This window comes from Littorina saxatilis, linkage group LG9 (genome assembly GCF_037325665.1).
Source record: "Littorina saxatilis isolate snail1 linkage group LG9, US_GU_Lsax_2.0, whole genome shotgun sequence".
In the NCBI taxonomy this organism is placed as follows: Eukaryota; Metazoa; Mollusca; class Gastropoda; order Littorinimorpha; family Littorinidae; genus Littorina; species Littorina saxatilis.
The window spans coordinates 20,812,663-20,835,314 of NC_090253.1; the positions used below are offsets into that span (position 1 = coordinate 20,812,663).

The 22,652-nt window shown below is 42.7% G+C and overlaps 1 protein-coding gene and 1 long non-coding RNA gene across 10 annotated transcripts in view; one reads left to right on the forward strand and one right to left on the reverse strand.

Moving 5' to 3' along the window:
• The window catches only part of LOC138975567 (nuclear receptor corepressor 1-like), an 84,731-nt gene that overhangs the window by 8,782 nt on the left and 53,297 nt on the right, over window positions 1-22,652 (forward strand). For all 9 annotated transcript variants that reach the window (XM_070348290.1, XM_070348285.1, XM_070348282.1 and 6 more), the window contains exons 4-16: window positions 740-901; window positions 1,305-1,421; window positions 5,649-5,705; window positions 6,524-6,576; window positions 7,312-7,378; window positions 11,518-11,603; window positions 13,149-13,235; window positions 14,722-14,812; window positions 16,828-17,067; window positions 18,035-18,148; window positions 20,196-20,314; window positions 20,931-21,034; window positions 22,062-22,236. In XM_070348290.1, coding sequence (XP_070204391.1) covers window positions 740-901; window positions 1,305-1,421; window positions 5,649-5,705; window positions 6,524-6,576; window positions 7,312-7,378; window positions 11,518-11,603; window positions 13,149-13,235; window positions 14,722-14,812; window positions 16,828-17,067; window positions 18,035-18,148; window positions 20,196-20,314; window positions 20,931-21,034; window positions 22,062-22,236 — 1,472 coding nt within the window. The remainder of the gene's footprint in view (window positions 1-739; window positions 902-1,304; window positions 1,422-5,648; window positions 5,706-6,523; window positions 6,577-7,311; window positions 7,379-11,517; window positions 11,604-13,148; window positions 13,236-14,721; window positions 14,813-16,827; window positions 17,068-18,034; window positions 18,149-20,195; window positions 20,315-20,930; window positions 21,035-22,061; window positions 22,237-22,652) is intronic.
• On the reverse strand, window positions 2,512-4,301 carry LOC138975566 (uncharacterized). Its single transcript, XR_011458682.1, has 2 exons — window positions 4,167-4,301; window positions 2,512-3,497 (listed from the first exon to the last, which is right to left on the reverse strand). It is a non-coding gene; the product is annotated as an uncharacterized lncRNA (long non-coding RNA).

Here is a 22,652-nt window from a genome sequence, read left to right on the forward strand (position 1 = left end):
TTTCTGAAGCAGCCATGATGTCTGCATGCCATGCTGAGCCTATGCTGACATTTTACCATGGACCTCCCCCCCCCCCCCCCCCCTCTTTAAGACCTTGCTTTTCTCTATACTTTCTGTTAACAACCTATGTAAATGTAAATTTACTCCCGTTTTAATACTCCCTCCTTTTGCAGACCTGATCTTCTTAGAGTTTTGGAAGTCGTCTTCTTCTTCTTCTTCTTCTTCTTCTTCTTCTTCTTCGTTCAAGGGCTTAGACTCCCACGTTCACTCATGTTTTTAGCACGAGTGGATTTGTACGTGTATGACCGTTTTTACCGTGCCATTCAGGCAGCATACGCCGATTTCGGGGGAGGCATGCTGGGTATTTTTGTGTTTCTATAACCCACCGAACTCTGACATGGATTACAGGATCTTTTTCGTGCGCACTTGGTCTTGTGCTTGCGTGTACACACAAAGGAGGTTAAGCCACTAGCAGGTCTGCACATAAGTTGACCTGGGAGATCGGAAAAATCTCCACTCTTAGCCCACCAGGCGGCAGCGACCAGGATTCGAACTCACGACCTCCCGATTAGGAGGCCGACGTCTTACCACCACGCCACTGCGCCCGTCAAGGGAAGTCTTACAAGGGTGGTGCCACTGTACTACACAGAGGATTCGCATTTACAACCAATAAACTTGAACATTCATGTTCTGACTCTGAGTTGGATAATGGTTTAACTCCCGTGCTTTGTCTGTGCAGGAGCCAGCGTACACACCTCAGGTGGAAGCCATCTCCCCGACTCTTCCTACGGAAGACTCCAGCAATCGGCAGTACAAGGAAGAACTTCTCCAGAACATCTCCAAGAAGGACGGAGAAATCACCTCCGTTGAGGCCCAGATCCTTAAGCTCAAGAAGAAGGAGGTATGGATGGATTTGTTGATGGTGTTTGAGTCGATGTGTTTGTGGTCGTGTTTCTGTGTGTTTTTCTTTGTATGAAGTGTGGGAAAATATGTGAGTTGACGTGTTTGTTATCGTGTTTCTAGTGTGTTTGTCTTTGCCTTGGTCAAATGTTTTGGGGAAAATGTGTGAGTTGAAGCAGGCCTGTGAAAGTGAGAATGAACGTGTGAAGAAGGACCAGGAAATGAAGCACCAAGATAGATAAATCAACATTTCAGGGCTTTCTTGTTTCCCCTCTGGAGTGTCATTTATTCATTCCTTTGCACTTGTCATCTCTTCTTCTTTTCATTCTGCTAGATCCTATGTTTACAAATAGAACATACAGAATGTTAGAATGCTAACCATGACATTATGGCTTGCCTTTCAGCGAGAGTTAGACCTACAAACAGCGAAAGGGCCAGACGAAAAGCCAAACTCTCCTGATCTGCCCACCACTGACAATAAGAACCAGAGCTTGGCGCAGATTATCTACGCAGAAAACAGAGTGAGTTGTCTTGTATTAACTTTTGTTTTATTAATTTTTCGTACCTTTGTCAGTGTCACAGAAGAAATGATTCGTCAGAGACTGTGTTTGTTGTTGTGTTGAATGTGGTTGCAAAATGTTATGTAGACCTGGGGGCCCATACGATTTCGTCGTATTTTGTACGCCTTTTGTCTAAAATACGATCAGTACGGTCGGTTGAAAAAAAATACGACGAATGTAATTCCTAGACTCCTTTTCTTCACAAGCGCATCCCTGTCATTCCTGTCTGTTTAGTGGGGCACTGTTGATTTTAATGATTACAAAATAACTTTATAACTCAGCATTTGATCAATGATTACAGCTAATTTGTCATTAAACATTAAAAGAAGCATTTGTTTTAAATGTATTGGTAAATTAATCAACATTGCAATGGACGCGTGAGAAGCATGTTCGAATCATTGATGTTCAAATCGATGGGTTAAAACCAGAACCATCTAACTGGATTTCCACCATTTTGAGAAATGGCCACTTGAAGATTTCAACCCCTTATAAAAAATAGTAAACACAGGATTGTAGCCCTCATATTTTACACACTTGACTTAGAGGAAACACTGGTCATGCACACTAGTAATCAATTTAATTGAACAACTTTTTCATATGCAAAAAAGGTATAATTTGTTCTGCTTCCAGAATACACTCCTGCTCTTTTCTCAGTTCTGGAGCTAGAAAAGCCCAGTGCACCATAGCTGCTTCTGACTTCCACACAGACCCCACTGTGGCCTGTGCTACAGCAGTCAGAAGCAGCCTCCTCACACATAGCATGTTCTGCTTCCAAGCAAAGCTTATACTGTACATTAGTTCAAATCGTTTTTCAAAGTTTATTACCGTCATAAACAAACAAATGTCAAGTCACTTGCAAAAATATCATCAAGGACTCATGTATTCATTCATTGTGTGGCCTAATGAACGCAACACGCATAAATAAAAATTAAATTGCCGGTACTTTTCATAGCGAAAAAAAAAAACACATAACAAAAACAACACACACACAAAACTCTCTCTGAAATCATTATACTTTTTTTTTATTGTGTTTTTCAAGAAATCCCAACGGTAATCTTATGTTGTATCAGCTCATATCGTTTTGCGTTACGCACAAAACTACACACCCAATAACACTAACAACAAACCAAACGAACAAAGCAGCAAACAAGCAAACAAACAAACAAATAAACACAAGGCTGAAGGCGCATTTTAACCACACAAGTCACACAATGCAAATGGTAACAAAATCACGAGCTTTAGATCCTGACTGCATGCTACTCTGTTCATTATCAAGAAAACAAATTGGCATTCTTACCTTTTGTTGTACTTTCCTCTTCACAAAAATGTTGTGCACAAAGGTCGAAATAAATAATACACATTTTGCACTTTTAACAGTCGACCTCCTGTACTGCTTTTGTCTTAGCCGTTTGACCAGTTATTCCTGTGTAAAATTCATCTCTGAGTGTCTTCGCTTTTCGAACACACCTTTTCTCGTAGTCCCGGGTTGCAGAGTCTTTAAGTTCGGCTGAACTTCTTCTCATGAGGTGTCACATAGGATGCTTCCTTCATCGATGACAGAATTTTCTTTGTTGGGGTTCCATAAACAGATGGAAGAGATGCTGTGGTAGTTTCACCTAAAGGAGCAGTGTCTGACATATATACTACAAGCTGATGTGAATACACCTACAGGGTAACAGAAACTGTGGAAGCACACACAGGAGAAAGATGTACAGGAGTTGGGTAGCTTGATTCATTTTTGAGGGGTGGAATCACAATCAGCAAGTATTGGAGTTGATGCATGACTCGAACAGGAGGATAACCCCCATTCACCATGTTCTCAAAAGGATCTTCGATTGAAGAAACAGCACAATCGTCATATTTTGGGGTAGATTTTGCCAATGGAGACGCATCAAAGTCATCAGGTTTCACTTTTAGCATTGGCAGAAAGGAGATTATGCAACCGTAATCCGTGAATCCGAAGGACAGTTTCCTGAAATGCATGGTGCTTCTTACTTGCCTGGACGGCCTGATGATTCATCTCCTTTCAAACAGCGTCTGCAAAAGACATGGATACTATGAATGTTATCTCCTTTGAACAGGCAATTACTACATGTACTTCTATTTTAAAATTATTAACCGATAATAAAAAAAGGTAATTGCCTCCGTATTATCGCTTCTGCGTTAAAACTTTGGATAGTTTTCGTGTTTCTATTCACACAAACAAATGAGTACTTGATTACACTCTGACCACTCATGCTCATCAGTTTGACCGATTGTGATAACCTCTGAATAACAAAATATATTAGAGTCAATTAAACTGACAAAATCCATCAACCAAATCATTCATCTATCCATCTTTACAAGCATACACAAATACTGTAAACACTCACTTACATTTTTTTAATTTTTTAACAAACACTAAAGAGCTGCATGGATACACTACAACATTAAGGCATGAGCACATGCACACACCGTCACACACAAACACACACTGACACAAACAAACACACACGCGCGCAAGAACATTCACGCTGAAACAAACACATTTACCTGCCTGTGTTTTACAATTAGGAAAACAAAACACAAAAAGCTAGGAATCAGTTTGCAGATACAGGATTTAGACTGAATCAGAAGGTTAATCCCCTATATTTAAAAAAGGAATCTGAATTTCAGCTTTTATGGTCTGTTCAAATGGGGGAAAACATAATACTTGAAGATACTCACTTGAATCTGTGTCCTGACTCGAGCAACAGCCAAATTGACTGTGCAGCAGATGTAAAAATGGCAGAGAGCTGTTCTCTGTTCCATTGTTTTCAGAAAGTGGACCATCCTTTTGTCAGTTTAGGACACCACCCCCCCCCCCCCACCCCACCCCACCCCCTTGCACCCCCTTTACCACCAACCCCCCTCCCCGGCCCCAACCCTCTTATTACCACCCACCTCCCTCAATATCAAGGGACTGCATCTTTTCCAATTCATTCTTCATTCACTCTTTATCACAGGAAAGTTAATTGTGTTTCAACCCTGTACATCCGGAGTCAGGAATTCGGATACTGACACTTGACAGGTGTCACTGACCTGTTTTAGTTCCCACAGTCTATCAAATTCCTTTTTCTGTCAACAGCAGACTCTACTACTGCTAGTTACACTATTCTGTGTGCTGGAGGAAATCCTACACCACACAGAAAGGGTCAAGACCAGATACCACTATCGCTAATGTGCGCTTATCTGGCTGCGCTGTGAACAGGAAAAATGACTGTGACACAGCAAGCAGAAGAGGTCAGGTGACGATGGCTGCATCTGGCTCGCTGTGAAACACTCCCCTTTCCCCACAGGCCTCAGTAGCAGAACAGACTAAACTGAACTTAGCACGTTCTGCTTCCAACCTGGATGGAGTTAGAGGGTTCTGCTTCCAAGATGAGCAGGAGAAATGCTTGGAGCCAGAACAAATTATGACTTATAAATACGCAATTATGCAAGATTTTCAAGAATCCTTTACAGAAAGTGAGAATCATGTTACCATAAGTCAAATAACTATAAAGTTGCAAAACAGGTTATTTTGAGGTAATTGGTTCTGGTTTTAGCCCATCGAAATGTTGTTTGGAGTACAATCATTTTTCTGAAAATACGCCAAGTTTGTTTGAGAATACTCCAAGTACAAAACAGGGGTTCCCTGGTCTGGTTATGGTTCAGATTGTGGATAAATGCAAACTGAAAGGTGTAGGAACTTTATGTCTGTTGAAAGTAATTGTCTGAAATTGTGTGTCGGGGTTGAAGGGTGGATGGGTCAGGGAGAGTGTCTAGAACGATTGGTGGTAACCATACAGCGAAAAATAGACATATGCAGTTTTATTCTTCTCTTTGCAACATTTAAAAAATGCTGTTTTAGAAAGTTATTGACTATCTTGATTTTTAGTCTGACTGAATAGTATGTCATGAAGTTTCTCTCTCACTCACACACACACATATTTTTAACCTTCTCTGGCTATATATAATTCTGGAGGGTAAATAGTTGTTGTTAGTCATGTACAAAAGTGACTGTTGTTTGAAGTTCGGAGACTAGATATTGTTTTGTCCTCATATTGTTGGTTTTATAACAGTAGCAGCAACCTGCTTTTGATCTGTGTGAGTCTTCAGCTGCTTTGGGTTACTGTTCTTGAGATTTGTTTGTACATACGTTTTGATTTGCTCTTTTGTTTCTTTCAGAGAAAGGCAGAGACTGCTCACAAAGTGCTGGATAAACTTGGACCGAAGATTGAGCTGGTAAGTCGAGAGAGAGCATACAACAGAAGAATTCATTAGTTGGTGTGGGTGTGGGTGTGTGTGTGTGTGTGTGTGTGTGTATGTGGGTGTGTGTGGGGGCGAGCCTGCGTGCTTGTGCGTGTGTTAATGTGGGTGTCTGTATTCATGAGTGGTTGCAAGAATGTTGGGGACCTTTTTTGTGAAATTTTAAACTGTTAGTGATTGAGATGTTATTAATGTTTTAACACTGCGAGGCAATTTTCCTTGTTTTTATAAGGACATTAACATCTTTGAGTCTTTGAGTCTCATTGGCTATCTGAATTGATTAGTGCGTTTTGGGGCCATATCATACCACATTGCTAATAGAATGATTTATTTAACGTTTGTTTTGAGAACTTCTGAAATCTGAGAAAAATAGAATTTTGTCACTTTGCCTTTCCCGTTCCACTCAAGCACTTGAAAATCCAAATACACATGGTAGTCATGCATATTCTCATACACTTCTGATTTCACTGGCCCATAATGAAATAATCCATGTGAGTAAATAAATAAATATCTGCGCCTCGATATTTTATTTATGTTCTTACGTTTTATGTTGTAATATATTGTAATGCTGTGATACACCACACCTGAGTTTCTCGTTGAGATAATAAAGTGTTCTATGTCTATGTCTATAATAAAACTAGAAAAACAACAGCAAAATACACATGTATTTGTGAGAATAAATGTGTTGTGGTTGTTGTTTTTGTGTGTGTGTGTTGTTGTTGCCCCCATTGTTGGTTTGTGTTCTGTTTGATCAAATTCGACATCCCAGTAATATCTCTGTTTTTGTGTTTTAGCCCTTGTACCATCAGCCATCAGACACAGCTGTGTACCACGAGAATAAGAAGAAGTAAGTGATTTGTTCTTGTGTGGTATCTTTCCCTTCTCAACTCTCACTGTCTTTACACCCCCGGTATTTACACCCCCGGTATAGGGGTGTGTATAGGATTCAATCGATGTGTTTGTTTGTTTGGGTGTGTGTTTGTGTTCGCATATAGATCTCAAGAATGAACGGACCGATCGTCACCAAACATGGTGAACAGGTTCTATACATTCCTGAGACGGTCCTTACAAAAATTGGGACCAGTCAAACACACGGTTAGGGAGTTATTGGTGGATTAAGATTCTACAAGGACTTATAGAGGCACATATTAATGGTCAAAGGGAAATAACCTTCTCAGTTGGTGGCAGTGAGAATGGTTATTTCCCTTTGACCAACGGGGGTGTTTTTCCTACCTCGTAGGAATTTCTTGTTCTGTCTGGCTTTTAGTCATCATAATTTCACCTGCAAAGACAGACACAGACAAACACATACAGGTATATATATGCACAAACTCAAACACGCACGCATGCACGAAAGCACACACATGCATGCACGCACGCACACACAAACTTCTTACAAATACACCAACACATTCACATACAGGCATGCACACGCACTCTTGCGTACATGCATACACACGCACATACGCATGCACACACGCACACACACTCTCGCATGCACATTTAAAAATATGATTTCCAGTTTCGCTTTACTATCTTTGTGTCCAAACGAAAAAACTAATGAGCCATTTCTTGTTTGCAGCAACCAAGAGTTCAGGAAGCGTCTTATTCTGCACTTGAAGCGCAGGCATACTGCTCGCAGAATTCGGGTGAGAATCCAGGCAATTTTTGTCAGTCTTGATGTGTGTCTCATTCTGTTTTTCTGCAACTGTGCAATGTAATAATATGTGTAAAACCCCCCCCCTTTTCAACTTTTAAAGACCTCCAAAAATCATTTTAAAAAATCAGGTCTTGAAAAGAAAGGAGTTGAAAATGGGGGTTAATTTACAGAGGTTATGAACAGACACTAGACAGATCTAGATGTGGCACTTGTCAGCACATGTTCGGGAACGTGTACGGGTAACGTCATCTAATCTAGTTTTTGCGTCACACGTTTGCCAAGGTCTGCAGTTTTGGTGGGAGCAAAGCAACGTATGCATTTGGAACATTGAAGAAAAAAGTGAGTCACGGGTGACGCAACATCTACACGTACACGTACAGGTCTTTGCTACACGTTCGATCATCTAGAAGACTGTACTCTGAGAAAAGGTGGTCTTGAAAAGGAGGGAGTCTTAAGTTCGGAGGTCCTATCTTCTTCTTCTTCTGCGTTCGTGGGCTGAAACTCCCACGTACACTCGTGTTTTTTGCACGAGTGGAATTTTACGTGTATGACCGTTTTTTACACCGCCATTTAGGCAGCCATACGCCGTTTTCGGAGGAAGCATGCTGGGTATTTTCGTGTTTCTATAACCCACCGAACTCTGACATGGATTACAGGATCTTTTTCGTGCGCACTTGGTCTTGTGCTTGCGTGTACACACGGGGGGTGTTCGAACACCGAGGAGAGTCTGCACACAAAGTTGACTCTGAGAAATAAATCTCTCGCCGAACGTGGGGACGAACTCACGCTGACAGCGGCCAACTGGATACAAATCCAGCGCGCTACCGACTGAGCTACATCCCCGCCCTAGGAGGTCCTATTAGGGAGGGAGTCTTGGAGTACCTGGAAAAGATGTGCTTACATTCAATCTTCTCTTCTCGTTATCAGTCTCTTTCGGTCGGTCCATCGGTCCCTCTGTCTTTCCGTGTGTCTGTTCATCTATCTATCTGCCGATATGGCCCTGTTTCGCTGTCATTCTGTTTGTTCTACGGACTTAGCCAGAATGTTTGTGTGAAATACAGATTGTGTTTAGGACACTCTGTATGGAATCGGGGATACTGAAGCCTTTGCCAGCACATTTTGATCAAGTATGGGAAGAACAAGGAAACTCAGTTGACAGACACGCTCATTTGATTAACCTTGCCGTACTCTCTTTGCACACAACCCTCCCCCTCTATACTATCTCATGCTGTTTGAGCTGTAACACTGGAAAACATTTCTTTGGTCAACCTTGTTTACTCCTTCTCTTAGCCTCCTCCTCCCCCCCCCCCCCCCCCCCCCCCCCCCCTTACTCTCCTCTCGTGAACTTGTGTTATGTTCCTACCTGTATTATGTCTTTTAATCCTTGGGCCAGGGCTCCCCACAGTGCGCGTCCCTGCGTCCTATACGAACTAGAAGCCGAAAACACGCACTGGAAATGTATGGAGGGGGTCCCGGGACGCACTAAACTTTAAAAGAGCGGGTCCTGGGACGCTCTAAATTTCTTTTATCTTGCGTACCGTAATTACTTTTTCAGGCTGCAATTGTGAGCTATTGTACACAGCACACTCAGGCCTGGGAATGATACACCTTTCGTCGTGAATACGACAAAGTCCTTTTTTAATTGTGTAAGAAAAATGCTTAAAACACAAAATGTTCCCGTCAGTACGCCCAAACCACTTTTACGCATTCCCAGGCCTGACACTATGCGAGACCACAATGTTTTGTAAGTACACCGGGACTTTTTGGTCTTTGGAGCCTTGGAGCCTTGGAACCCTCTACAATTCTGCAGAGGGGGTCCATGGACCCTCTAAAAATTGAAAGTGGGGGTCCCGGGACCTTCAAGGAGGGGCGTCCGTGGGGAGCCCTGCCTTGGGGAGTTAATTGGTTCATTTTCTGATTTCTTGGCCCCTTCTCCTTTCCTTCCCATCCCTACCCAACAAGATTGGTTTGTTTTTAGACTGAGGTAGCAGGCATAAGAACTTGAAATTGTCTAGAGAAAGGGTGACTTTGAAAATGCCTTTGATCATGTGGGTGTTTTTGTTGCCAGTGTGAACAAGAGCGGTTGTTGGAATTTTCGCATGAAGCATGGTGGCTGGTTCATGGTCTTGTTTTCGTGGTTACGTCTGTGGTCTTTCTCTTTTTTTTTCTTGCCCCTTAACTTTACCCCAGCCCTTCCCTACCCCATATGTTTCATGACCGTTCACATGTTGTGTAGAGATAAGTAACCGTGTTTGTAGCTCGAAAAGTGAGTTTGTGTGTGTGTGTGTGTGTGTATGTGTGTGTGGGTATGTGTGTGTGTGTGTGTGTGTGTGTGTGTGTGTGTGTGTGTGTGTGTGTGTGTGTGTGTGTGTGACAGCAAAGTGGCAGCAATTCATGGTTGTTTCACATTTTAGTGTACTGCGCCAGCCCCTGGCATAGACAGGCGAAGTAGCACTGCTTGCATTCTAATTTCAGTTTCAAGGGCTTCCCAGCTATTCTTATAATATAAAGAAACATTGCACTGTCAAAACATAGACTTGGGGAAACAGACCTCATGATTGATGTGATGCTGTACATCCTGGAAATCATTTCACTTCCTGTCTGGCAGTCCATAAATCAAACAATAAAGATTTTCATTCTCATGAGTATATTGCAGATGGTTTAAACTTCAATTTTTTAATGTTATGAGTATTTGCAGCTGGTTAAAAAACCCACCTTTTTCAAGTGCCTGTACTACAGGTATGCCCCCCCAAACAGTTTTGGTGTTGTGCGTTTGATTGAGGGGTGTGGTTCAAAAAAGTGTGGGGCTTGTTTATGTACCTGCTTTGACATGGAGAAAATTTGAAATGGGGTGGGGGTGGAAGGGGGAGACATTGGGAGCAGACACAGTTCTACTGTTTGCATTTGCAAATATGCACTGGCTGACATGACCTTGACTTTGTTCTCCATTGAAATGATTGTCGACCTTTTGCACTTGATTCAGGGGGTCGTGTAAGGAAACAGTCAAGAATACAGATGGGTGTCGCGGTCTTTTGTGTGAATGGGATATTACTTCTGCGCCCTTTACTGACTGCAGTGAATAGGAAATCTTAAAAGGAAGTGCATTTTAATGACCTCATAAACCGGACACGTGTGCACGAAGACACAGTTTTACACCGCCCAAAATGAGTGCGCTTTCAATTGAAACAAAGGCCTTGAATTTTGAGGGGAGGGGTGGAGCCGGTGCATGATGAAGAGCTTGCAATTTGTGTGTGTGTGTGTGTGTGTGTGTGTGTGTGTGTTTTGAAAGGTTAATGTCAAATAATTTTGTGAATGAAAATTTGTTATGGCTCTGAATGTTTAGGCTTTTACTTAAATGAGTGATGAAACACAATTTGTGAGGATTAGTACCACAGTGTGTATATGATGTGACAATGTGCTGTAGAGGAGGGGCGGGGATAAATAATAATAATAATAAATGAGCATTTATATAGCGCAACATCATAACTTTACAATTATGCTCTTTGCGCTTGACACATTTAAAATGGAAAGAACGAAGGGTTGGGAGGGTCAGTCAGGTTAGCTTATTTTTTTTTAAATTAAATTTTTTGTATCTTCCCTTTTGTTGTTTGTTTTGATTTTTCAACGGAGAGAGAAGAAAACATTATTCTGTCAGAAGATCAGTAATCTATGTGCAAAAACTATCAGAGGGTCAACCAGCCCGGGGTCAGAACAATGTGTCAGATCAAAAAGAATGTGTCAGTCTTCTTCTTCTTGTCGTTGGCCTTGGTTACACTTGGAGTACGTCCAGCTCTGGTTATGAAGCTGGTGGTTTGAATGTGTCGGTGACGGAAGCCTGAGGTCTGAGAGCAACCCTATACTCCACCCCCCTCTGCCGAGCTTACTCTCCAGCCTCCAACACTGGCCAAAGACAGTGGAACCCCTCAGATTTTCTGTTCATAGCCTCTCTTATATAACTTGACCCCCATTTTAGGACTCCATCCATTTTAAGATATGATTTTCTCAGATTTTTTTGAGGTCTTTAATTGCAGGTTCTGCTGCACTACCTGTACTCCAAAGTTTTTTTTTACATGTTGCTTTAAGTCTTTGTTTGTGCTTATTATGAATGGACTGTTTTGTGGTGTGCAGGAGCGCTACCTGACGGACCGCTACGACGAGCTGATGCAGCGATGGCTGAAGAAGATGGAAAAGGTGGAGAACAGCACCAAGCGCAAGTATGTTGACAGCACTTTCACTTGTCTGCATTCATGCACAGGCTACAGTATCTGCACACATACACATGCACACGCATACATGCATGAGTCGGCAGTTTCACAGTTCTAGAGGTTTCTTAAGATCTCAAAATTGCACGATTTTGCATCTTTTCTTTATAAAAAAAAACAAGTCGCGTAAGGCGAAATTACTACATTTAGTCAAGCTGTGGAACTCACAGAATGAAACTGAACGCACTGCATTTTTTCACAATGACCGTAGTCCGCCGCTAGTGCAAAAGGCAGTGAAAGTGACGAGCCTGTTTAGCGCGGTAGTGGTTGCGCTGTGCTGCATAGCACGCTTTACTGTACCTCTCTTCGTTTTAACTTTCTGAGCGTGTTTTTAATCCAAACATATCATATGTTTTTGGAATCAGGAACCGACAAGGAATAAGATGAAATTGTTTTTAAAACGATTTCGGAAATTTAATTTTAATCATAATTTTTATATTTTTAATTTTCAGAGCTTGTTTTTAATCCGAATATAACATATTTATATGTTTTTGGAATCAGAACATGATGAAGAATAAAATAAAAGTAATTTTGGATCGTTTTATAAAAAAAAGTTTTAATTACAATTTTCAGATTTTTAATGACCAAAGTCATTAATTAATTTTTAAGCCTCCATGCTGAAATGCAATATCGAAGTCCGGCCTTCGTCGAAGATTGCTTGGCCAAAATTTCAATCAATTTGATTGAAAAATGAGGGTGTGACGGTGCCGCCTCAACTTTTAGAAAAAGACGGATATGACGTCATCAAAGACATTTATCAAAAAATTAAAAAAACGTCTGGGGATATCATACCTAGGAACTCTCATGTAAAATTTCATAAAGATCGGTCCAGTAGTTTAGTCTGAATCTCTCTACACACACACGCGCACAGACAAACACACACACATACACCACGACCCTCGTCTCGATTCCCCCTCAATGTTAAAACATTTAGTCAAAACTTGACTAAATGTAAAAAGTGTGTCGGGATGGGGGGTAGATGGGAGAGAGCATGGTTTCAGGCTTTTTTTTTTTTTTTTTACAACTTCATGATCTCATGAAAACTGGCACGGTTGGCCTGGTGGTAAGGCGTCCGCCCCATGATCGGGAGGTCGTGGGTTCGAACCCCGGCCGGGTCATACCTAAGACTTTAAAATTGGCAATCTAGTGGCTGCTCCGCCTGGCGTCTGGCATTATGGGGTTAGTGCTAGGACTGGTTGGTCCGGTGTCAGAATAATGTGACTGGGTGAGGCATGAAGCCTGTGCTGCGACTTCTGTCTTGTGTGTGGCGCACGTTATATGTCAAAGCAGCACCGCCCTGATATGGCCCTTCGTGGTCGGCTGGGCGTTAAGCAAACAAACAAACAAACAAACAAACAAACAGAACCAGAATTGTTCTGATACACACAGAGTTATGATAATACTTAATAGTTGATTACTTTTCCCAACATCCTTTTTATTTTTCTTACTGGTTAGTATATTTTGTGCTAATAATTATTGTTTCTTTTCTTTTTCCAGACAAAAGGACGCTAAAAACAGGGAGTACTTTGAAAAAGTGTTCCCAGAGATCAAGAAGAGCAGGGAGCTGCAGGAGAGATTTGCAAAGTAAGGTTTACTTCTTCATCTGTCAAGATTCCCCACCCCCCCCCCCCCCCCCTCCCCCTTCCTACCCCTTGCCCTACCTTCCAAACCCTCTTCAGGTAATCTTACAAATGAGGCGTATCAATTCACACACAATACATGCACGCACACACGCACACATATACACACACACTCTGCAATGTTCAAACCTTAGGCCAAACAAAAATATATGTTGGTTTAAAGGCACAGTAAGCCTCCCGTAAACCATCACAGATACTGTCAGGCTTTTACACACAGTACAAACACCCTTCCATTTGAACGCTCACCAAACGGGAACATCCTAGGTGCCCTACGTAAAGAGCGAGCAATTTTTAAAGAATTAATTTTGCAGATTGTCTCGGACACTTTTTGGACCCATCCTGAACTCAGGTCAAAAATGAGTTACTTCCCTTCGGGTCTCATTCTAAACTGGCGATAGCCGTGGACCGAAGAATGTTTTTGGACCATGGTGCGTTTTTGCGCCAGACCTAACTTTTAAAATCTAAATAATAAATTGACAGCTTGTTACACAAACATTCTTTAATCATAAAAGAATTCTTTTTTCATCAAGACAAGATCAGTACAATTCGAAGTTGTGAAAGTTTAAAAAAAGAAAAGCCCGGAAGCAGGGTTACGCAAGGGTCGTAGCAGACGACGGTTTATGCATATCGCCAGTTCCTCTCAACAGTCAAAAGCCATCGCTTGAGTTCTTGTGAACCACAGCCGTTTGTTTCGTGCATAAAAACGTGCTATTGCAGATAAGCTCACATCGATTCGCATTCAAATTACTAACTGACGACTACATTGTGGAAAAGGGAAACTGGATCACACGGGTTCACGATGGCTCAGGGGTAAGATAAACCACGCAAAAATAAATTCTTTGAAAATTGTTCGCTCTTTACGGAGGGCACCTAGGATGTTCTCAAGCGGTGAGTGTTTAAATGAAAGGGTGTTTGTACTGTGTGTAAAAGCCTGACCGTATCTGTGATGGTTTACGGGAGGCTTACTGTGCCTTTAAGGTAATATGACCACAAAAAATAGGGTCGGTAGGTCGGCTTTTTTTTTTAAATTATTTTTTATTTTTAGTCCTGGTATATTTTGCAAAATGTGCCAGAGGTGGGGTTGTTTCGTGTTTTTTTTAGAAATGAAAAAAAAAAATTGGGGTCGGCAGGAAAAAATAGGGTTGGTCGGGTTACCCTAAACCAACATATATTTTTGTTTGGCCTTAAAGCCACAGAAACACCTTGTACAATCACTGCCAATAATACTGCACATGAATAAAGAATGTTGTTCAATACATCGATTCAGTGCATCCCACAAAAAGGAAAAAAGAAAAACAAAGCTTCCAAAAGAAGCACAGGAGAACAAACAAGTCATAAGAAAAGTCTACATGCAATTTTGCTGTGAAGTTTACTGTGAAGTTTTACTGTGAAGTTTTACTGTGAAATTTACCTGCATTTTGTGTCCACAGCAAAGGCAATGCTCGTGGCTCAGTGGGAGCTGGGTACGCTCGCAGTGAGGCCGAGTTCGAGCAGATTGTCGGTGGTCTCTTTGAACAGGAGGTTAGTAGTGTCACCTCAGCATCTTTATTGATTCATTTATGGGCGTAGTGGCTAGGTGATAAGACGTCGGCCTCCTAATCGGAAAGTCGTGAGTTCGAATCCCGGCTGCGGCCGCCTGGTGGGTTAAGTGTGGAGATTTTTTTGATCTCCCAGGTTAACTTATGTGCAGACCTGCTAGTGACTTAACCTCCTTCGTGTGTACACGCAAGCACAAGACCAAGTGCGCACGGAAAAGATCCTGTAATCCATGTCAGAGTTCGGTGGGTTATAGAAACACGAAAATACCCAGCATGCTTCCTCTGAAAGCGGCGTATGGCTGCCTAAATGGCGGGGTAAAAACGGTCATACACGTAAAAATCCACTGGTGCAAAAACACGAGTGTACATGGGAATTTCAGCCCACGAACGCAGAAGAAGAAGAAGAAGAAGATTCATTTATTGATTGATTGATTGATTGGCTAAGTGGTTGATTGATTGATTAATAGAAAGTCAGTGTTTCTTTTGTGCGGTGAATACACACACGCAAATATTGCTAGGTTTTCACACCTTGGTCCCCTATGATGAAAAGCTCATGGGGTCTACCCAGTGGGATCCCTGGGTCGCAGGTTCAAATCCAGACCAGGTTTGAAACTTTATTTGATTACTGAGATACAGTATGCATGTCCCATCCCCATGTCACCACCATGGCACGCAAAAAAATAAAAGACCTCGGTCATTCAGCCAGAAGTGCAGGTGGCTGATTAATTAATCAATCAATATGAGGCTTATATCGCGCATATTCCGTGGGTACAGTTCTAAGCGCAGGGATTTATTTTTTTAATTTTTTTATTTTTATTTTATGCAATTTATATCGCGCACATATTCAAGGCGCAGGGATTTATTTATGCTGTGTGAGATGGAATTTTTTAACACAATACATCACGCATTCACATCGGCCAGCAGATCGCAGCCATTTCGGCGCATATCCTACTTTTCACGGCCTATTATTCCAAGTCACACGGGTATTTTGGTGGACATTTTTATCTATGCCTATACAATTTTGCCAGGAAAGACCCTTTTGTTAATCGTGGGATCTTTAACGTGCACACCCCAATGTAGTGGGGTGGGGATTACACCTAAACACGCGCACACCTGAGTAGCACAGCTCTTGTTGCTGCTAACTTTCCTTTCGGAGGAAGCAACCCCAATTCCCCAGCAATGATATCTTGTTCTGCGTTCATGGTATATCTTATGTCTGTCTTTACTCTTTACCTTATCTTATGTCTTATGTCTGATTTCACTTCTTTGCCTAAAGCTGTTTCCATATGGCGACGCGACGGTGACACGACGGTGACAAACACGCGATGCTGCTAGCGAATTTCGCTGTGAGTGTTTCCATTAAAAGCGGCGCAGCAGGCGGAATTTTGTTCTTTCTAGCTTGACTTCTTCTTATAAATCGTTCAAGAACTCACACAACCATGCCGTAATTTAGAGAAACTATATTTGACGCTACTAATGTTGGTTAGAAAATTGAAAACACGAGGAATGTAAGAAAAACCCTCTTTTATTTCAACAAAATGCTAAAAAAAGCGGAACGAACCCAGTGCCTTTGACAACCTTTGAAGATATTCTTGCTGGACTACGTGCAACTCAGGGAATACATGTATCTGACGAAAAAAACAGTCAAAATAGACTATAAACCTGGTTGTGGGGGGTCCTCGAATATTTGGAAAGACTTATACCACGCCCACTTTGGACGTGAATACCGTGAACAAAATCTTGATGCCGAACAGTCACCACCCTGCCGCCGTCGCGTCGCGCATCTGGAAACACGCGTTTTTGTTACTACTGTTGCGATCGGTTTTGCCACTGCCGCCACCTCGCCGCAACCATCGTGCCTCCGTCGGATCACTATATGGAAACATAGCTTTGTCTTATTTCTTTCTTCACTCTTTGCCTTATCTTATGTCTTATGTCTGCCTTTACTCTTTGCCTTATCTTATGTCTTATGTCTGCCTCCACTCTTTGCCTGATAAGGAGGAGGACAAGAAGATGCGCCTGCTTGCCGTCATCCCCCCGATGATGCTGGATGCCAAGCAGCGACGCATGCGCTTCCTGAACAACAACGGGCTGATGGAGGACCCCCTGGCCGCCTACAAGGAGCAGCAGATGGTCTACAAGGAGCGCTGGACAGAGCAGGAGAAGCAGATCTTCAAGGAGAAGTACCTCCAGCACCCCAAGAACTTTGGCGTCATTGCATCCTTTCTTCCCAGAAAGGTGGGTGACGGAGGAAGGGGTTGAGGAGGAGGGAGGGAGGGGAGGGGAAGTGTTTGTGTGTGTGTGCGTGCATGGGTGGGTGCGTGCGTGCGTGCGTGAGAGAGCATGAGAGAGAGTGAGAGAGAGAGAGAGCATGAGAGAGAGAGAGCGTGAGAGAGAGAACGTGAGAGAGAGAGCGTGAGAGAACATGAGAGAGAGCGTGAGAGAGAGCGTGAGAGAGAGAGAGAGAGAGAGCGTGAGAAAGAGTGTGAGAGAGAGAGCGTGAGAGAGAGAGCGTGAGAGAGAGAGTGTGAGAGAGAGTGTGAGAGAGCGTGAGAGAGTGTGAGAGAGAGAGCGTGAGAGAGAGAGAGCGTGAGAGAGAGAGAGCGTGAGAGAGAGAGAGCGTGAGAGAGAGAGAGCGTGAGAGAGAGAGAGCGTGAGAGAGAGAGCGTGAGAGAGAGCGTGAGAGAGAGAGAGAGCGTGAGAGAGAGAGAGAGCGTGAGAGAGAGAGAGCGTGAGAGAGAGAGAGAGCGTGAGAGAGAGAGAGAGCGTGAGAGAGAGCGTGAGAGAGAGAGCGTGAGAGAGAGAGAGAGAGCGTGAGAGAGCGTGAGAGAGAGAGAGAGAGAGAGAGCGTGAGAGAGAGAGCGTGAGAGAGAGAGAGAGCGTGAGAGAGAGAGCGTGAGAGAGAGAGAGAGCGTGAGAGAGAGAGCGTGAGAGAGAGAGCATGAGAGAGAGAGAGTGTGAGAGAGAGCGTGAGAGAGAGAGAGAAAGAGAGAGAGAGCGTGAGAGAGAGCATGAGAGAGAGAGTGTGAGAGGGAGGGTGAGAGAGAGCGTGAGAGAGAGAGCGTGAGAGAGAGAGAGAGAGAGAGAGAGAGAGAGAGAGAGAGAGAGAGAGAGAGAGAGAGATGAAGAGAGAGAGAGAGAGAGATAGATGAAAACATTGAATTGAACATTTTGTTCAATTTGTGTGTGTGTGTGCTATTTGCAGACTGTGCCAGAGTGCATCCAGCATTATTACCTGACAAAGAAGAGCGACAACTACAAACAACTGCTGCGTAAACAGAGCATGAAGAGAAACAAAAAGGCCCTGCAGAAGTCACAGGTTAGTTCAGTCATAACCTTTGCTGTATTCCTGTGTGTGAGTTTTGTGTGATCTTCTCTCTTTTCTTTTTCTGTGTTATTGGTCCATGAGCAAGAAGTGTCTGTAACTTTTATTGTTCTGAATTTGTGTGTGTGTGAATTTGTTTTTTCATCCACTGTTTTATCATAAGGACACACAAAAAGCTCCATTTTACAAAGAAGATAGTATTAATTACGGGGACTGTTAAAGGTAATATGTTTATGACGTGTAAGGACAAAATCTGAGCAACTCAAAACCTGTACATTGTCTCAGAGACAGATATGGGTTCAGTGTTTTATATGATTTCTACCGATTCAGTATAATGTCAACCAGTGAGTTTTGGGAACATTGCAATATAATAGAGAATGAAGAAATGAATCTGCATAAGGAATAAATAAAAAATACAGTACACAGTTTAGCCAGCACAAATGTCACAGTTTGTCAGTTACCGTTACTTATGGGGTTTACAAGGGCTAGCATAGGGCATGGTACAAAGGAACCTCCATTGCAAGACTGCGGTAACTCTGAGAAAATCAGGCCTCAAACTTAAAGAGAGGGAGTCTTAAAATGGAGGTAAATTCACAGATGCTTTCAACAGAACATTTGAAATAGCAAGGTCTTCATAAGCATGGAGGGAGATTTAATCGACGAATTCCGACAATAACTCTGTCGGGTTTGTATGGGTTGTGAAAGAATGAGTTCCCTTGCTTTACTCAGACAAACATCACGTGGTTCCTGTTCACGTGTTTGAGAAACATCTTCTCGCCAGTGACTGGCGTGTAATGTCACATTTCACAAATGGGAAGAAACTGACGTTAGGTATGCGCGCAGGGTACCGACTATGAGAATCGCACTTTCCCCAAAAGCAACGCATAATGTTTGGACTGACTTCTCTCCTCTCTCCTTGCTCGTTTACTTCGAGCATGCTTTATCGGAAGTCGAAATATTTGTCCAAGCTTCAAGCGGCATTACTCTGCCGAATGGTCATGAAGCAGTTTGTTTGTTTGTTTGTTCGTTCATGGGCTGAAACTCCCACGGCTTTTACGTGTATGACCGTTTTTACCCCGCCATTTAGGCGGCCATACGCCGCTTTCGGAGGAAGCATGCTGGGTATTTTCGTGTTTCTATAACCCACCGAACTCTGACATGGATTACAGGATCTTTTTTGTGCGCACTTGGTCTTGTGCTTGCGTGTACACACAAGGGGTGTTCGGACACCGAGGAGAGTCTGCACACAAAGTTGACTCTGAGAAATAAATCTCTCGCCGAACGTGGGGACGAACTCACGCTGACAGCGGCCAACTGGATACAAATCCAGCGCGCTACCGACTGAGCTACATCCCCGCCCGTCATGAAGCAGTGACAGACTTATTTAAAAAAATAGTCTATTGAGGGGGTCTTTGAAGGGGTTCTATGTTTACGGACCTGTTTACCCTTACGATTTTGGCGTAATTTATTACGATTTTCTGCAAAAAATACGCCATTCCGCTATCCGTGTCAAGACTACGATTTTCATAAATAAAAAAAAAGTAAATTTTTATTTTTTAATTTTTTTTTTAAATTTTTTTTTTATTCATTCACATGTTTGGCATTGTTTTTCAATGGCAAAATGGGGTGAAAAAGCACAGGACTGACCAGAGATCATGTCTGTCTGATGAGACGCTGGAGAGCCTTCTAGTGGTGAAGTCTCACCCTCACTCATTCGGCAAGCGCAAGTACAGTAGAGAAGCGCTTGACACACTGAAAAAGGCCTACTACGAGCAAAAGAAAAAGAATCAGTGATGCATGTGCTTTTGATGTGATCTTCTTTGAAATTATGATGACTACAAAAACTGACTGTTTGTGAATGATGGATATATGTGCATGATTGCGTTTCGCAGACACAGTTGTCATGTGTGTTGTAATTGGCGACGAATGCTGGATGATTACTATTTTTGTGCCAGGATTACTATTTTTGGGGCTGAGCATTACTCCAAAACACTTATGGGGGTAAACAGGTCTGTGTTTATGTTGATATTGTCCTCCTCAGGCACAGCAAGCGCAGCAGCAACAACAGCAACAGGTGTTGGTGAAGGAGGAGACGAAGGAGGAAACTGTGCCAGTCCTCCCTGCCCCCACCGCTGCCACCTCTGATGGCCTTGGCCCTGGGTGAGTACAGTTACACCTGTCTATGGTACCTGTCTGTGAAATGTGTCTGTCATACCTGTCTGTCATACCTGTCTGTCATACCTGTCTGTCATACCTGTCTGTCATACCTGTCTGTCTTACGTGTCAGGCATACCTGTCTGGCATACCTGTTTGTGATACATGTCTGTCTTACGTGTCAGTCATACCTGTCGGTCATACCTGTCTGTCATACCTGTTTGTGATACGTGTCTGTCTTACGTGTCTGTCATACCTGTCTGTGGTACCTGCCTGTCATACCTGTCTGTCATACCTGTCTGTGGTACCTGTCTGTGCCCTCTGTTTGATACTGTTTAGTGTGTGTGTGTGTGTGCGCATGTGTGTTTGTGTGTTCATGTTTGTCGGGGATGTGTGTGTGTGTGTGTGTGTGTGTGTGTGTGTGTGTGTGTGTGTTTATATTTTGATTTCAGTTTATTTTACAGAGAGATTTGTTAAGGTTTTGCAGAGCGGTTGAGACCTGTTTTCTTGTTGCACACAGGGGGAAGAAAGAGGAGATGAAGACGTACAGACAGTTTATTTTACAGAGAGATTTGTTAAGGTTTTGCAGAGCGGTTGAGACCTGTTTTCTTGTTGCACACAGGGGGAAGAAAGAGGAGATGAAGACGTACAGAGTGAAGAAGGAGGATGAGAAAGGGGAGGGACTGGAGGAAGGTGCCACCGGCTCTGCAGGTGTCTGCTCTGAAGGTGAGAACATTGTGTCTGACACTGTGGCATTTATTGAACGCAAATGACCCTCTCCTGGTTCAAAACGCGTTTTTAGAATTAGAGCATGCTCCAAAACCAAAAACACAAAACGAAAACATGAAACAGTGTTTTCCAAAACGCGTTTTGGGGAATGTCACATGGCAAACATGCTGTTTTGTGTTTGTTTTGCATGAAAACACTGTTTTGTTCTTTTGCGTCTGACATGGCCTGGCCTTTAGCCAGAGAGCGCTACTCCAGATACACAACTGCGGGTAACTGTTGAAGTCCTGCGCCGAACTTGCTACTTCATAGCATCAGCAGGCCTCAGACTATGAACGACACAAGCGTCGAACGCTGAAGAAGAAGAACACAAATTATCATGAAGGGGGAGGTGAACTCAAGAAGAATGCACAGATGGCACAGAGATTTGGCTGAAAGAAGACTCATTCTGTGAGCTCCAGTAGTACAATTTCAGAGCAGATTCATCATAAGTGCCCAGAATGTTGTATTATCTGGGAGTTATAGATCCCTTTCAGATTTTTTCTGGCATCCCATTTTCCATACCTGAATGCAGATACATTGTTTTGTTTTGAAGCTAGAACTTTTATAATGCATGTGTAGAAATAGTTTCTGAAATCAGACATTTGCTTTGGCTGCTGTCTTGTGTGAAAGTCGTAACATGACAGTCACTTCCTTCTATGTATTTAATCTTGAGAAATTGCCATGAAAGGATTTTATGTAACGTCGTCACATTAAAAGCTCCTTTCTCTTATACATGTAGTTTTTAGAAATGGTGGTGTTCCCGAAACCAAATGTCTGATTTCACACACTTCCAGAAATTGACCCTTCAAACTTAAGAATAAGGTTATTAATGATTTACAGCTGACAATCTTTTTCATGCAGATCTGAATGTCCTCAATTTTGTTTCCATTTGAACCCCGGCCGTAACTTTTTTCTTTGCAGAAGGACTGTTTGATTTTGCCCACTGAGAAAACGTAATTCAGTGAAAAAATTCTTTTCACTTCAGGTGGAGGTAGCCTGCAGTGCTGTGTGTGTAAAAACCTCATCGAGGATATCGGCCAGAGTCGACCCTTGACCCGAGGGGACTGTGAACTGTACGGGGTCAGCGAGACGGACCACAAACCAGACATGAGAGTCTGCAGCAGCTGTCGTTGTCGCTCTGTTAGGCGTGTGTACACACAGTGAGTAAAAGGGCAGCTTTTCGGAAAATTTTCTTATTTTGTTCTTCAAAATGACTGCTATTTCTCAGGTGTGTGTGTGTGTGTGTCACAGTGTGTGTGTGTTTGTGAATGTGTGTGTTAGTGTGGGTGTGGTTTTCGGTGTTGTTTTGTAATTATGTTTTTTGAGGTTGTTGATCTAAGTTTGATAACCAACTTTCAGAGAGAGAGAGAGAGAGAGAGAGAGAGAGAGAGAGAGAGAGAGAGAGAGAGAGTTTTCTTACATTGACATGACTTTGGCTCTGCCTTGTGTCTGGAGCTTTCTGTGAGCTTGTGAGGCCACACTTTACTTGTTAGTTTCTCTATCCTGTTGAAAGATTGTCAAATAGAAGCGAGCTGACTTATTTTCCTACCTTTGTTGAAAAACAAAATAATTCTGT